At 31.4% G+C, this 16,375-nt stretch overlaps 1 protein-coding gene across 2 annotated transcripts in view; it reads right to left on the reverse strand.

The window, feature by feature from the left end:
• The window catches only part of LOC129802170 (beta-1-syntrophin), a 194,848-nt gene that overhangs the window by 136,325 nt on the left and 42,148 nt on the right, over positions 1 to 16,375 (reverse strand). For both annotated transcript variants that reach the window (XM_055847789.1, XM_055847790.1), the window contains exons 3-4: positions 7,408 to 7,585; positions 7,016 to 7,250 (exon numbers count right to left, since the gene is read on the reverse strand). In XM_055847789.1, the coding sequence (XP_055703764.1) occupies positions 7,016 to 7,250; positions 7,408 to 7,585 (413 nt within the window). The remainder of the gene's footprint in view (positions 1 to 7,015; positions 7,251 to 7,407; positions 7,586 to 16,375) is intronic.

Consider the following 16,375-nt stretch of genomic DNA (forward strand, 5'->3'; position numbering starts at 1 on the left):
TGGAATTTTTACCTGAGAACCACCTCGGAAGATTGAGGATGAAACAGGGAAGACAGAAAGGAAGAAAAAGATATAGTCAGAAAGTTCCTCATTACGAGAATGTGTCGTTTTATCGTGATTTTCCCATAAAGCTGAATGTTTTTTCCTTCTTTTCATCAACGGATGAGGACGGTTCTTTTTTTTTTTAAATCAACGTGTTTATTTATTTTTTGTTCTACTCAACATTGCTAAGTTGGGGTTTCTGAAGAGAAAACTCTAAAAAGAAAATTTTTCAACAAACACGTATTTATTTAGATGATTGGATGGGTTCCGGTTAGAAAAACTTCAATTTGTTTTCGAATATAGAGAGATATTTCTGAAAGAAAGGCAAAGAATCTGCAAGAGTTGTCCTGAGTTCAGCAAGTTGCTTATTTTTATTAGAGCAATAATTTGTGAAATAAATTCTGCACAAATATGCAACATGGATATCATGTTGTTGCAGTTGTTGTTTATTAAATAAAGCGTGATGAGTGAAATGTGTGTTTTAACTTTGAACGAAACCAGAAATTAATTTTGATCAAAATTGCAAAGTAATCTCTGCATGCTACTATATTTATTTAAGACAAATTAGTTTGCATTATTATCTGCAATGTTTTATTAGGGTAGCGTTTGAAATTGCCAAAACTGAGGTCACATTATGGAGGCAGTTCATCGAAATGAGAGCTTTTGCGGAATACTCGAACTTGTTATTTAGATTGTGTATCTTAAAGAAATTTATAGATTTATTGAGCGATCACTGAGAAAAAAAAGAGGGTGCGACAAGGGGGAAACAACTCGCGAGTCTAGAACATCTACCAACGTGAATATTGCGAATATCGGCATTTTTTCGTGAATATTGCGAATATTTCATAAATATCGTGAATATCGCGAATAATTCCTGAATATTGCGAATATCACGAATAATTCCTGAATATCGCGAATATTCCTGAATATTGCGAATATCGCGAATATTTAGAGAAATATTCGAATATTTTATTCTTCCCATATAAAATTGTGAATATTTTGTAAATATTGATTCTACGACATGAAATTTTGGTCAGTTGTTTGCCTCTTGGGGTGCGATTAACTTTTTTTCCTCATAACTTTAACACTTTTTAGGTGTAAAAACATATATCAACATTTTTTAATGTTGATTTTACACCTTTTTAAGGGTAAAATTAACATGAAAAAGGGTAACTTTAACCCCCAATACACCTAAAAATGGTAATATTTACACCGATTACGGATCAATACCGCAGGGTAAAATTAACATTTCCGGAATGTTATTTTAACTTTTTCGGATTTCTCTCAGTGATCCAATTCATGCACTGACTGAGAGAAACCCGAAAAAGTTAAAATAACATTCCGGAAATGTTTATTTTACCCTGCAATATTGATTCTAAATCGGTGTAAATATTATGCTATTTTACTATTGCTATTTACTATTTTAGAGATATTCAATTCAGAAGTGCCCCATTCCATCCTAACAAGTCATCCGACATTTCTTCGTTTGCAAGCTCCGCAGAAACATCTAAGCCACACCCCTTCAGAAGCTTATAATCTACCCAGAACGTAGCCAGGACTTTAATAAAGGGGGGCCACAAATTTGAAATTATGTCATTTGGCATTTCAGAAAAATATTTTTGGACGATTATCTCCCAAATAAAAGTTTTTCGAACGCCGAAAAGCAAGAGTTTTCTTTAAAAAAAAATCACAAAAAAAAAACAAATTAATAAATCCATTTTTTCATCGATTTTGATGATTTCACCAGATTTAAGCAAATGTTCAAAAACATTTTTATGGATTTAAAAAGCTTTTCTTCGAAGAATTTGTGTTTACAAGAAATAACATAGTAAAAGAAACGTTCTTATTTTAAAAATGTTTTAGACTTCACTTAAAAAATTAGCATAAATTCTCTTTTAGTACGATTTTGATTATTTAAAAAGGTTTGGATAACTGTCAAAATTTCTTATTAGTTTTTCAAAACTTCGAAACATCCTTCTGTTAACACTAAACCTACCGACCGTTTTTGGTCGTTTTTCGGTCAAATGAGAAACCGCGATAGGGTAGGATACTGAACAAATTTGTCTTGGAAAAGAGCAAAAAAATTAAAATTTAAACACTGAAAAACATATTACATGCATATTTTAAGAAATTCATAAACTTTTATAGTGACATTTTACCGTTCAAATATGTGTTAATTTCAAATGTTTACAAAGCTCAAGAGAGCGCATATCTCAACTGAATGGTATCATTTTCGGGCTCATTGGAAAGGTCTTGGAATTACTGACAAGTCTGAACCGGTTCCGATCGGTTATAAACAGATAAGTAATTTTTAACCGAAAATCAATTTTATTACTTTTAAAACTATTTTGTGGGATCTTTTGAATGATTTATGAAACAGAAAATCGGTTAAGAATCGGTAAACGGTAAATGATGCGAAAGCACTAACACTTTGGTACTTCTTTGATTTTATAAAAGATGTGCCGGAGCCAATACTGATGATTTTTACCAATCAATCGCTCACTCTGCCACAATTTTTTAAAAATGTAAACCTTGGGATTATGATAAATACATGCAATCGTACAATCTTTGGTAGACTTTTAATTAATAAATGGCCCCTATACTTAAATTTTTGTTAAAGCACGTCCTCTTCAATCCATTGCTAACATACTAACTTTTCCCCGAGTATGCGTATTAAATCGAATTCAGGGGAGTAATCAATATTCCCTAAAGCTTTCTTGCAAAATTTGTTTTTCTTCAACAAACAGAATCACAAATTATTATGAAAATCTCCCTCAATCTTTCAAGTCAAAGAACTGAATTATTCAAGTCACTTGGGTGTAAAAAAGAGTTAGGAAGGACAAAAAACTTGCCTTGTAAAATCCAATATCGAAAACTAAAAATTCGTTTTTATATTCGAAATTTCGATACTAACCTGAAGTGGCTTGAATTCATCCGAACTTGAATTCCCGATTCAAAATTGTCGAAAACTCTCGAACGTAACCGAAATTTTCCGAACTTACGAATTTCCGAAAAATTTACAAGGAAAGATTGGAGTTGAGATTCTGGACTGATTATATCCGCTTCAAAGACGCCAAGTAGATATCTTATCCCGTTTTTTCCCCGATTCATTGACAATCGGTAAGACAGAAAAAGACATTATAAAACCGATATTTCCTTAATTAGAAACAGGGAGCCCGAACCATGAAGTTAGATGAAAATCAGTATATAAATGTGTATTGCTCTTTCCATGTTCGAAGAGCAAAATAATTAAGAAAATCAAAGAAATTATTAAAGTTGCAGAACAAAAAGTTCGTTTCACCAAAAACTTCTATCATTCCCAGAAGCATTGCAATTATTATTGCATCGAGTACAGCTGCAGGAAAAACAATTCAAATGTACGGGTATTTTGGGTTATGAAATTTCTCACAAGACGTGGAAAAGGCCAGACCCCAAACCCCTAACCAAATTATATCAATAATGTTGGGGGCGGGAGATGGCTCGGAAAACCAGCAACTTAATTAAGTTTCTCTCCTCATATTTGCATATTTACCCATTTTCCACACCACAGTATCACCCAATGTGAATATTGAATTTAATTTTACATTCACATTTATTTATTGAGACCATCCCCCAACCACCCCCATTGCGACATGACAGTCTTATTAAATGATAGTGATAAAATACCCCACAGCATGGTACCATTGTTCATTTCGCTGGCAAATGTGCTGTTTCGGCTGTGTCTTTTTTTTACAAAAATCTACGTGGAAATTACAAAGTTTTGCAAAACTTGTACTTAAAAGATGTTGATGTTCCATTGGAGAGATAACTTGAGCAAAAGGACAATTGAGAATGAACGGTTGTATAAATATCTGTCAAATAACGTTCATTTTTTAACGTTCCGACTAATTCTGAAACATCCCTGCAAAATGGCACTGTGCCTGAAAGGAAGCCCCAAGACTATTGCCCCCTGGTCTTTTAAGTGCATCCGTAGCGGTTTGACGTCTGGTAGCACAATTGTTCTTGCTCTTGACAGACTGTTGTATTTAGTTAATTCCTTATAGCTTTCTTTCCCGAAGTATACGCCTAAGTGTTAATCTCCTTAAAAGAACCAAATCTATGGGACTGATTGAAGCAGCGCTTGAAAGAAGATCTTTTTCATCAAAATACTTTGATTGACCATGTTTCTTTTATGACAAACCCCGGTAAAGCTTTTATTTTTCAATTACAACTATAGAAGTGGAGTAATGTAGGAATCGAGTCAATGATCCCTGTCTTGCATACCTGACTCTTTGTTTGTTTAAGCTTTCCACTAAAAGTTCTGTACTCTTTCTAACAAATAAAGTTCTAGAGATTTGAAAAATATAGAACTTTCGAGAATTTTTGAACTTTAGAATATTTAGAATTCAAGATTCCGCATTTTAGAATTAGACTTTCTAAAATGAGACCCAACAAACTTCAAATTTTCTTGATTTTCTAGATCTATAAATATATATATTTTAAAATGTTAGAATACAAAGATGTTTAAATTCAGGATTTTAAAATTTCCATACTTCTTAAATTTAGATTTTAGAAAGATATACATTTGCAGACTTCCAAAATGCAGGATTTTAAAACTATGGTATTCTTAGATCTAAAAATCCTGGATTTTAGAGGTTAAGAACTACTAGACCTCAAAATAATAGATTTTAAAGTGGCTAGATATCTAAATTCGAGAATTTAGAATTTTAGAATTAAATTCCAAAATTTAGAATCTAAATTTCTCAAGTTAAGATTTAAGAATTTCAAAATGGTTTAAAATTTCAAAATTTCCAAGATTGCCTAATTAATTATAGATTTTAAAATTATAGAATTCTAGATATCTAAATTCCAGATGTTAGAGTTTTAGAATGATGCAAATTCAAGAATTTTAAGATGAGAATTTTAGAACTTTACTATTCCTAGAATTATAAATTATAGATTATAGAGGTTTAGAATTAATAAAATTCAAAATCATAAATTTTAGAATTTAAATTTCTCTGAATTCTAAAATTTAAATTTTCAGAGTCTCTATATTTCCATATTCCAGACTTAGTTTTTAAAAACATGAATTTTGGTACATTAGAATTTTTAAATTTCAAGATTAGGTATTTTAGAATTTTAGTATTTCTGAATTCCAGATTTTAGAATCTCATTCTAGTTTTTAAATCTAGATTTTATAATTTTAGTATGATAGAAATCCTAGACTTCTAAGATCCGGATCTCAATATTTTACTATTACTAGAATTCTGAATTTTATATTTTAGAGTTTCATTTTTTAAAATTTCTATATTTCAGGTTTTAGATTTTGATAATGATATAAATTTAAGACTTCTGAAATCTGGATTTTGGAACTTTTATATTCCTAGATTTTCAAGATCTCTAAATTCCAGAATTTAATTTTCAGATTTTCTATATTTCTAAATTCTAAATTTAGTATTTTAAAAACTAGAATTTTGGAACTATAAAATTTTTAAATATAATATTAAGATAACGTAATTTAGAAACATTTTTAGAATCTCAATTTTTGTTGAGTTCAGACTTTTAAATTTTAGAATGATAGGAATTCGAGACTACTAAGATCCAGATTTCATTATTTTACTATTCTTATATCTCTGGATTCTAGATTTTAAAGTTTCAATTTTAGAAATCTCTAGATTCCAGGTTTTAGATTTTCAGAATGATACAAGTCGTCGAAGACCGAAAGTCGATATATCTTACCGTTTGGCCTCTAACTTTGTCACAAAGACACAAACATATTTGAAAAGATACATCGATTACGGGGACTATACCGACTCGGGTATTGGAAATTTCAATACCTTTTGCAAAAATCCAAATCCAAATTATATATCTGGATTCTTAAAGTTTCAATTTTAGAAATCTCTAGATTCCAGGTTTTAGATTTTCAGAATGATACAAGTGCAAGGTTTCTAAAATCTGGATTTTGTAACTTGAATTCCTAGATTTTCAAGATCTCTAAATTCCAGAATTTAGGTTTTCAAATTTTCTAGACTTCTAAATTTTAGATTTCGTTTTTTAAAAACACGAATTTTGGAACTTTAGAATTTTTAAATTTCAAGATTAGGTATTTTAAAATTTTAGAGTTTCGAAATTCCAGATTTTAGAATCTCAATTTTTGTTGAGTTCAGATTTTTAAATTTTAGAATGATAGAAATTCGAGACTACTAAGATCCGGATTTCAATATTTTACTATTCCTAAATCCCCGAGTTCTAGATTTTAAAGTTTCAATTTTTGAAATCTCTAGAGTCCAGGTTTTAGGTTTTGAGAATAATACAAATCCAATGTTTCTAAAATTTGGATTTTAGTACTTTTAATATTTCTAGACTTCGAAATTAAAAATTTTAGATTTAAAGATCTCTAAATTCCGGATCTTAAAATTTTAGAATGATACAAATTCAAGACTTCTAAAATCCGGATTGCCTTAGTGTCCCTAGATTTTAAAAAAATCCAGTTCCAGTATTAAGAATTTTGTTTCTACAATTCTAAAATCACTATTATGGTATTTTATTATTCCTGGATGTCTAAAATCCAAAGTTCAGAATTTCACAATTTCTTTAGAATCTTAAAAGTGTAGAAGCAGAAGTATTTTAAGTGTTATAATAGATTTTTAGAAGTCATCGAGCCTTTTATAAGTATGTCAGTTTGTTTACAAGAGTCACTTTGACTCCTGCGAAAGGATTAGGTGCGATTCTATCAAAAAACTTAATGTTAAATCTTACTTAAAGAATTCCACAAAACTCTAAAGAGGTTAAAGTGCTTCTTGGGTTCACTGCCCACACTTTTAGTAGCATCTTGGAATATTTTAGACCACTGGCAAATAATCATTTCCTATTGTGCCAAAAATTTCCCACACTAAAAATACCTTACTCCACCTCAAAGTGATGAATTTTCTTTTCTGCACAATATAAAAGGCGTACGAGAATAGGTAAAAAGAAATAAAAAAGCTCAACTCACCTTCAAGATCAACGACTCTTCCTGCCCTCTTGAGCGCCCTGACAGCTTCATCGTGTGTGGCATCTCGCAATTCCTCTCCATTTACCGCCAGAATAGCATCGCCCACGTAGAGACCTTTGGCATTATCAGCAGCCATTCCTCGGAAAATCTTTGATATGAGAATTGGCATACGATTCTCCCGGCCACCTTTTATTGAAATACCGAGACCATTGTTGTCTGATTTTATCACACGAACCTGGATAGCCAAATAGAGGAATCACATATATCTCATCAACTCCACATCAAATATTGCTTTTTCTGGGAAAAGTGACAATTTCCCAACCCCTCCCCCCCCCCTGATTCACCCTTGCACACTACATTTTGATAATAATTGAGATGTGTGATAAACTCACGTGTCGCTTTTGATTTGCCACATGATCAGGTACATCGCACACTTCCGCTACACCATTCTCCAACGGATTATTGTTGTTCAACAAATGTTCACCACTGTTCAAATCGTCCGAATTTAGAGACGGTCCAGCGGATGATGGCAGAGAACCACCAGATTCATTATTTCCACTGTGATTGCTCCTGAATCGAAAACAACATACATATTCGTTACAATTTCGCAACATATTCTCTGACGGGAAACGGCAGTTGTGCTACAGCTTAAAATGAAATTGTCTTCCGTCAAACTGATTTCACTATAAATTCAAGAGTAAACAAAAGAACAAGGGAAATTCAAATATAAAGGACCACAAGTCCAGAAATTCTCGAAAATTCATAAAATCGTACATTTTCAAAATAATTGAGCATCTCGGTAACAAATAATTAGACGTCGACAGCTCATAAATGGAAGAAAAAGAGAGAAATTCGAAACGAGCTCAAAATTACTAAATTAACATAAATCCGAATTAACCGTGACCTATAAAAATCATGGCGCAGGAACAGGCCTTTCAAACAAAACTAAGGGGAATTGTATTTTAAACTGACGTAGTAAATTACAAGATGAACGCAAGACGCAGGACACCAATGTCTCAATGTCCAGAGTGAATTAATTCAGAGAGCTGAGGAGTTTTGCTCTGAATTGATACCTTCTCACTAACGCTTCCGGAAAGAACATTGGTCTCCTGTGTTCATCTTGAAAACTAAAGGACGACAAACCCTGGTTTTGTACTGCACAATGCAGTGCCATTACCCTAGCCAAGGGGGTGACATTAGGTCTGAAAAATGCGATCAGTTTTAGTGTAAATTTTTCCCTGTTTTCGTACACATTTCACGAGATATCTCCAAAACCACGTTGGTTGCCAATTTGGGGTTTTCAGTTGCCAATTCTATATTAAATTGATTTTCATTCTGTATTTGTATTTTTTGCTAATTCATTCTACAATGACAGAAAACAGCTAATAAACTAAAAAATTTTTTTTGACATGCTAGAAACATATGGGAAACATAGGAAAGGCATGCCCCTGACCCTACCGATTTTATTATCGGTTGGAAACGATTAAAACATTCTTATTATTTCATGCGGTGGGAGCCAAAATCAGGAACGTCAAAATCCCGAAAGTCAAAATACCGAAAACACAAAATGCCAAACGTCAAAATTCCAAATGATAAAAATCCTGAACGAGATGCTAGATACGAAGGATAATGTGTAAAATAATTCCTCAAACTACAGAAAACTTTCCTTTGACTCCAAATAAAATGTGGATGCAATCGTTTAAGAATTCAGGATTTTGGCATTCGGGATTTTGACCCATTCAGAATTATAACCAATTCGGAATTTTGTCTATTCGGGATTTCGACTCATCCAAGATTTTAACTTTTCGGCATTTTGAGCCACTTACGATTTTGGCTATTCAGAATTTTGGCCCCTACGAAGTTTTGATTTTCAGGATTTTGGCTTTCAGGATTTTGACCGGAATGCATTTCATTTCAAGACTTTCCACTTTAATCAAAACCTTATCAAAGTACAAAAATAACAGAAATTAAAGAAAATTTGGCATTTAACTTTGAAAAATTAATAGAAAGGAGGGTTCACGGTGTTTATCGCTTATAAATGAAATATTCGCCTTGATCAAAAAATGTGTAATTCATTTTTGAAACTCATTAATAAATTCCTTTTGAACGTGAAAGTGAGGTATAAGCTTAAAAGAAAAATCAACGAAAAACGTTCTTCTAGATTTCACTAAGGCCTTTAATAGTCTTCCTCACAGTCCTTGGATGCGACTTTTTGGTCAGTAAAAAATAAAATTTTGTCAGTAAAAAATTAAATACGGTCAGTAAAAAAATAAATACGGTCAATAAAAAATAAAATATGGTCAGTAAAAAATTGAGAATCTGGTCAGTAAAAAATCAAATTTTATCAGCGTATATTTTGGTCAGTAAAAAATAAAATTTGGTCAGTAAAAAAATAAAATTTGGTCAGTATAAAATAAAATTTGGTCAGTAAAAAATCAAATTCGGTCAAATTTGGTCGGTAAAAAGTCAAATTTGGTAAGTAAAAAATCAAATTTTCTGTGCTACGGGAAGTTATCTCTATCGCCTGTTGAAGCAAAGGGAAATTTTCTGTGTTTTGGGAAGATATCAGTAGCACCTGTTGAAACAAAGGAAATTTTTCTGTGCTCTGGAAAGTTATCAGTAGCACATATTTAATTTTTGTACAAAATTTAGGAAAGACGAAATATGAAATACGAAATGGTAAAATACGAAATGTACTAAAATACGAAGTTTCCGCAATACGAAATGTGCAATACTTTTTATCCGGATGTGCAAAGTTTTAACTTTTATTGATTTCCTTTTAGTTTTTTATTGACTAATTTATTATGCACTCTCCATATTTAACTTCCCACTGATTAAATTTCACATTTTACTGATTTAAAAAAAAATTACTGACCAAATTTGACTTTTTACCGACCTAATTTGACTTTTCTCCGACCGAATTTGATTTTTTACTGACCAAATTTTTATTTTATACTGACCAAATTTTATTTATTACTGACCACATTTTATTTTTTACTGACCAAATTTTATTTTTTACTGACCAAATTTGATTTTTTATTGATCAAATTTGACTTTTCACCGACCAAATTTTATTTTTTACTGACCAAATTTTATTTTTTACTAACCAAATTTGACTTTTTACTGTCAAAATTTTATTTTTTACTGATTTTTTTAAGTTTTTTACTGACCATATTTATTTCTTTACTGACCGAATTTGATTTTTTACTGACCAATATTTTATTCTTTACTGACCAATTTGAATTTTTTACTGATCAATTTGAATTTTTATTGACCAAAAAGATTTTGCCAACCTCCTTTGCTACAAGTTGTGTAGTCTCTTCGAATTTTCTTCTTCTGCAATTGCCCTCATTCGATCATACTTCTCTGGTAGATAACATATTATCAAATTTGGTGATGAAACTTCACCACCTGCATTCTTAAGTAAGGGCATTGCTCAGGGTTCAATTCTTGGCCCTCTGATGTTCTCTCTTTATTAAAGATTTACCTATCTTTATTAATGTTTTATTAATGATTTTATCTTTATTTAATGATTAATGATAGTGATGACATGCGTAGGTCCGCGGATGGGATTTGGAATTTTTTTCATGTTTAGGCTGAATGAATCTTAAGGAAGCATCTTTTTATCTTTTTTCTCTCTTTTTTGCCTATTTTGTTTTTCTTTTTAACTCTTTATCTTTTTTGTTATTTTTCTTTTATTTTTTTCTCTTTATCACAAATTGTAAGAGGGATGAACCCTATTTTATGATTAATAATAAATATTCTATTCTATTCTATTAAAAAAGGCCAGATAGGCTAATAAATTTCGACTTTAAAAGAAAATCTTGAAACCAAATAAATGCTCCACTGGTAAAAATAAAAGGATCAAATTTATCCAAATCATTAATGGGTCAAATTTCAAACTCTGAATGCACATTTATCATAATAGAACATGGTAATTTGATCCATCCTTTGCAAAAGAACAAATTTGGATCAATTTGATCCTTTTATTTATAGCAATGCAGTGTTTTAATAGACTAGTCAAAAAGATACTTTTGCACATAAAAACGTGCATCTGTTTAAATCGTATCCACAATATAAAAATTAGTTATTTTTCCAAAAAAAAAAATACTAAAAATACTAAAAGAATGTAGCAACAATAGGAGACAGCATGCTATCTTCGAACGACTCAAGCTTCGAAGAACTCATTTTTTTTTATTTCAAAGTGTTTCCAATAAATTTGACGCATTATATTATTATATTTTAACAGCTAGACCAAAGATTCAAATTGCCAGAAAAGAGCAATGGGTCAAACTCAGAACATAGAAAAAATTGAGTTGTCTGAAGCTTGAGTTGTCCGAAGGTAACGCGCTGTCCCCTATATATTTCTCAGTCCTAAAATTCAAGAAATATAAAATCATTCATCTTTCAAATCAAATTAACGAAAAATTAAGCGTTGCTCCAACAAAGAATTCTTGATAAATTTCAGCGATGAAAATGCCAGGAAAATAAATTATTTGGTAAAATCGATTGAGCAGATATAGGATAGAAACAATTCCTGATGGAAATACCCAAAATAAATAAAGCTCTTAAGTAAACTTTTTTTTTGGTAATAAGACACCCAAAGAACATCTAGAGGAAAATACAACTCTTCAAGAAAAGCTTATTATTAATTTCCCAAGTAATAAAATACTTTTAGTATAATTAATCCTTTTGGAGAAGGGTTTTATTGGGGAAATTTCATAACAATGTGTAATAGAATTTCGTGATATTGTGTAATTTCTTTAATATGCATTGAATTTTAAGAAAATATGCACAGATTGTAAAGGAATAGGGGGCTAAATTAAAGTATCTAAGGAATGTCTACTTATGAGAGGGTCACTGAGCACCGGAATTCGATATCTATTACCGTATGGCCTCTAGACCTGTGACGTTTATTTTTCTCGGAACTATTCATTGTATTAATTTTGTGTTTAATTTTACTGTTTGCATATAAAGAATGAACGCGAAAAAACCTTAATTCTATTAACTATATCTGGGCTATAAATAGAAACATTACACTTTGCCAATAACAATTAATATTATAACATTTTTTTGGGCGAAACAAATTTCAAAATTCAAATTAAAATAATGTGATTTCCTGATATCAATTATGATGAGAGGAAATATTTAAATTTTATTTGAAGAGGAAAACGTTTCATTACCTATAAATAATGAAATTTCATCCTCCATCAAGTAAGAAATGATAATTGAACCCCTTTCATGTTTCTGATGATTCACCTTGTCAGCGCATTTTCCCCAAAACTTTTCATCAATAGTAAATATAGGACATTCACCAAAATCGTTTAATTTTCAATCTTTATAACTTTAAAGTTTGACCTCTCTTGCTCTTCTGTTAACATCTTTCTACCATCGTAGTACCGTAGTAGAAAATAACTTCTTTCATCTCGTTTCCCGAAGTCAATCAATTATGGTGAAAATTTTCTCTTATCATTCCTCCAGGCATAAATGCTCAAAAAAAATCATTTAATTTTAGTGAAAAATTTTGACAAATGTCAAGACTATCACATGATCATTTTCAAAGAGATTTAACACAACACTAATCAGGACTCAAAACCCTCTCTACATCGTAAATAGCCCATGTATACAATTTAAATTCATTGCGAGTGGTTCATGAGTGATTTATGATAAAAGTGGCCACAAGAAGAGCCATCCATCTCGATGATGTTCAAAACCACAATAACCCATTGTGAATGGAGAAATTCAGGAGGTCAGCACAATGCTATATTAGTCTACAGCAAATATTGATTTTCAGCACAAAAATAATTACAAACCGAAATATTCCAGTTTAGAGATCCAATATGAATAATTATCAGTAAATTTATGGTGATTTATTGACTATTTCTAAAATCCCTAAACTACCAGAAATTTCCTAGTATCCAGTAAAGCTTGCTTCAATTTTAAACTAAAGGTTAAATCGCATTAATCGTCCAAAGTTTTTACTGACAACATCAAAACTTTGCCGCATGTAGTTCGATCTCTTAAATTTTTAAAATTTCACAGATAACCGAATCAGATTTTCGGAAAATTTTAAAATTCTAACGTTTGAAGTTCTTTTTCCGACATACTATTTATACATCCAAATGTTATTAAAATTATAAGTCAAACGGATAAAGATATCCGTCCACGGACTTTGAGGGACCTCCTCTGAGTGACTAAATAACCATCTAAATATAATACCAGCTTCATCAGACTAGAGATTTAGTCCAGTTCCCGAAGATCTCAAAAATCTAAATAACAAACAATTTTAAACAACAATCCAATCCTAAGTAACAATTTTCTCAAATATCCCCGTCGGATAAGGAATTAGAGAAAATATGCCATGGTTTAGGTCTTAGGCCCGTATAACCCATTCAGTCAATCTACTAGAAATATTTTAGATAGAATATTCGTATCTTGGAACTAGTTCCTTACAGATTAACAGATGATTGTCTTGAAAAGAAAAAAAAAGATCTATTAGTAGGGCGCGGACAGCCGCTGTCAAACACGCATTTTAACGGTCACTGAATTTAAATTACCTACAATAATTTATTACAAACTTTTCTGATTTAAATAGAGTAACTATCCAACATAACAGACTGGCAAACAGAATTCAATTCAGGAAAGAAAATGTAGAAAAATATTATCAAAATCAGCGCAATGTCAAACTTTCCGTATGTTACTTTGAGTAAAAACTTTGTAAGGCTCTCCGCGAAACGAGAAAAAACAACAAGTTGGTGATTAATAAAGTAAGCAATAGATGCGAATGGATTGAAACAAAAATTTATGATCAATTCGTGACAGGTTAACAACCAATAAGAACCAATTCAGACTTGTCAAGATTTTCAAAGCCACATTGGCTCCGTGCAGTAATTAATAACCTTTCGAAGAGACAAAGCCATTCTAAAGCCCAACCAAACCTATTCGAAAATCTACCAGAAGCCGAAAGTGCAAGTTCACGTACTCGCCGCTTTAGCGCTGATTGTTTTGCCACTGCGCATTTCGGCATTCTCGACACTTTAATCGTCAACAATGTCAACAACAGTGTGTAAAAGCTCGCTGAAAAAAGTGATTTTTTGTGTAGCTTTGTAGAAATTCAAAATGGCAGAACATTTTCAATCGTAATTTGCCCTTTTTATGAACTTGCTCACTTTTGTGTAACTCTTCGGTTTAAATGCTCGAACTTTCAATGGGTTTTTAGGTAAGTTCTCTCTTATATACGTTCGAATCGGAACAGAAAAAAACTCAACCGGAGAGAGCTCTTTCGAGAGAGGGATTTCAAACTTTTGAATGAAAACAAACGCAAATAAAATGCACTGAAGATTACCCACATGGTTTGAAAACTGTGCTGGCTAAAATCCCGAAAAGTCCCCGAAAGTCAAAATCCTGCAAAGGACGATATTAAACAGAGGATGACATGTATAGAATAATTTTCCAAATCACGGAAAATTTCCCTTTGCTTCCAACAAATGCTGGTGCGGCTGGTGCAAGCCTGGGAGTAGCTATAAAACTTTTAAAAATTCCGGATTTTGGCTTTCCGGATTTTGGAATTCAGAACTTTGACCCATTCATGATTTTGACTATTCGAAATTTCGGCTATCGGTATCTTGATCCATTAAGTATTTTGGATTTTTGGAATTTCGGCTCTTCGAAATTTTAGCTATTCGGGTTTTGGCTATTCGGGATTTCGACCTATTCGGAATTTTAGCCTTTTTGGGATTTTGGCCAGATCCTCTTTCAAAAATTCTTTTTTCCTATGTAGAATTAAAAAAAAAATTTTTTTTAATTAAGATGAAAAAAATTGGATAAATAAATCCTTGAACTTATTGAACTTGTATGCCATTTACAATTAAGAAGCTTATGTGATCGAGCTTAAACCTTCAGTTTGCAACCCATGTAACAATAAAACACAGTCTTCAGAATTAGAGATTTAGCCAGATCTCAGACTTCGCAAATTTCTAAACATGTAATTATACTTCCTTTTCCATAATTAAATATTTTCTCAAAGACTTCGCTTATTAAAAATTTAAAACAGTTTAACAAGATTGGCAAAAAATAAACTTCGGATAGATTCGGGATTATTCTCGAGAATCTAAGCGATAAAATTAATATAGATAATAGATAAGGATCAACTTGAACTGTCCTACAAGAGTTTGAGGTCAGGAATTATCGCCAAGTATCAGTATTTCGAGTATCAATATGAATTTATTAAGGGCATGAGATCTGAAGGACGTATAAAGCGGTCCTCACAGTTTCCGAAGATCTTAAAAATCCTAAGTAACAAACAATTTTATTCGTTTTTATAGAATCTAATGAATCATTTACTCCATTTACTCTTTAATACCCAATTCAATATTTTCCAAAATATCTTAACTGATAAAAATTTATAGAAGTTAAATCATATATCTAAACCTTAGGTCTGAATCCCGTGCGAGGATTAAACTGAGATTAACGCAATCGAATCAAAATTCGCAAAATTAATTACCTTTAGGGGGTTCCCCTAATTACACAGCCAAAAGAATTCTAGACTTTTATTGCTTAAATTGACAGATAAACTACCTAAAAATATGCCATAAAAACTTCAGAAGTCAATTCTAAGTACAGTGCCCGCTTTGTAATCCGGATGATTGGGAGACAATATGACAGATGTCCGCTTCGTAATCCGGATGGATTTTTCGAATTAGTCAACGTCTCGAAAATATAATACAAGATTTGTTTTGTAAAATCAGAATATCAGAATAAAATTTTTAAATATTAAAAATACATAATTAGAGAATTTTATTCTATTATACTTCATTTATTAAACAAAAACATCACAGATAATTCATTTTCATTGATGAAGACACATGCATACATGACTTCAAAATTATTTTAAATGTAGCCGTCGATAAATCGTCCGGATTACGCCGATCCGGATTAGAGAGCGGGCACTGTATTTTCAAAGAAACAGATACGAAACTAGATACTTCCAGATACTTCTTATTCTTAAAATTTTGTGGAATTATCGGGAATGATAACGAAAAAAGTTAATTATCAAATAAAACGAATAATGACTCACTCTCAGTCAAGATTTTATTCCAAAAATGCATTTTTTTAATCCAGAAATAAGTTTCGATTTAAAGCATTTTAAATATCGTCGGTTCCGAAGAAGACTATTGTAAGTCCAAAATGTAAACTTTACAGGAAAGAGGTTTAAAGTTTGACAGCTAAAATTTATTTTCATTAATTTCACTGCAATTAGTATACTTTCAGCTTTTGAAACTATTTCATCATACTTACGCATTGAACATCTTCTAGTTAACACTACTTTTAAATTAATTACAGCAAAATTGTGGACAAAAA

This window comes from Phlebotomus papatasi, chromosome 2, assembly GCF_024763615.1.
Source record: "Phlebotomus papatasi isolate M1 chromosome 2, Ppap_2.1, whole genome shotgun sequence".
Classification (NCBI taxonomy): domain Eukaryota; kingdom Metazoa; phylum Arthropoda; class Insecta; order Diptera; family Psychodidae; genus Phlebotomus; species Phlebotomus papatasi.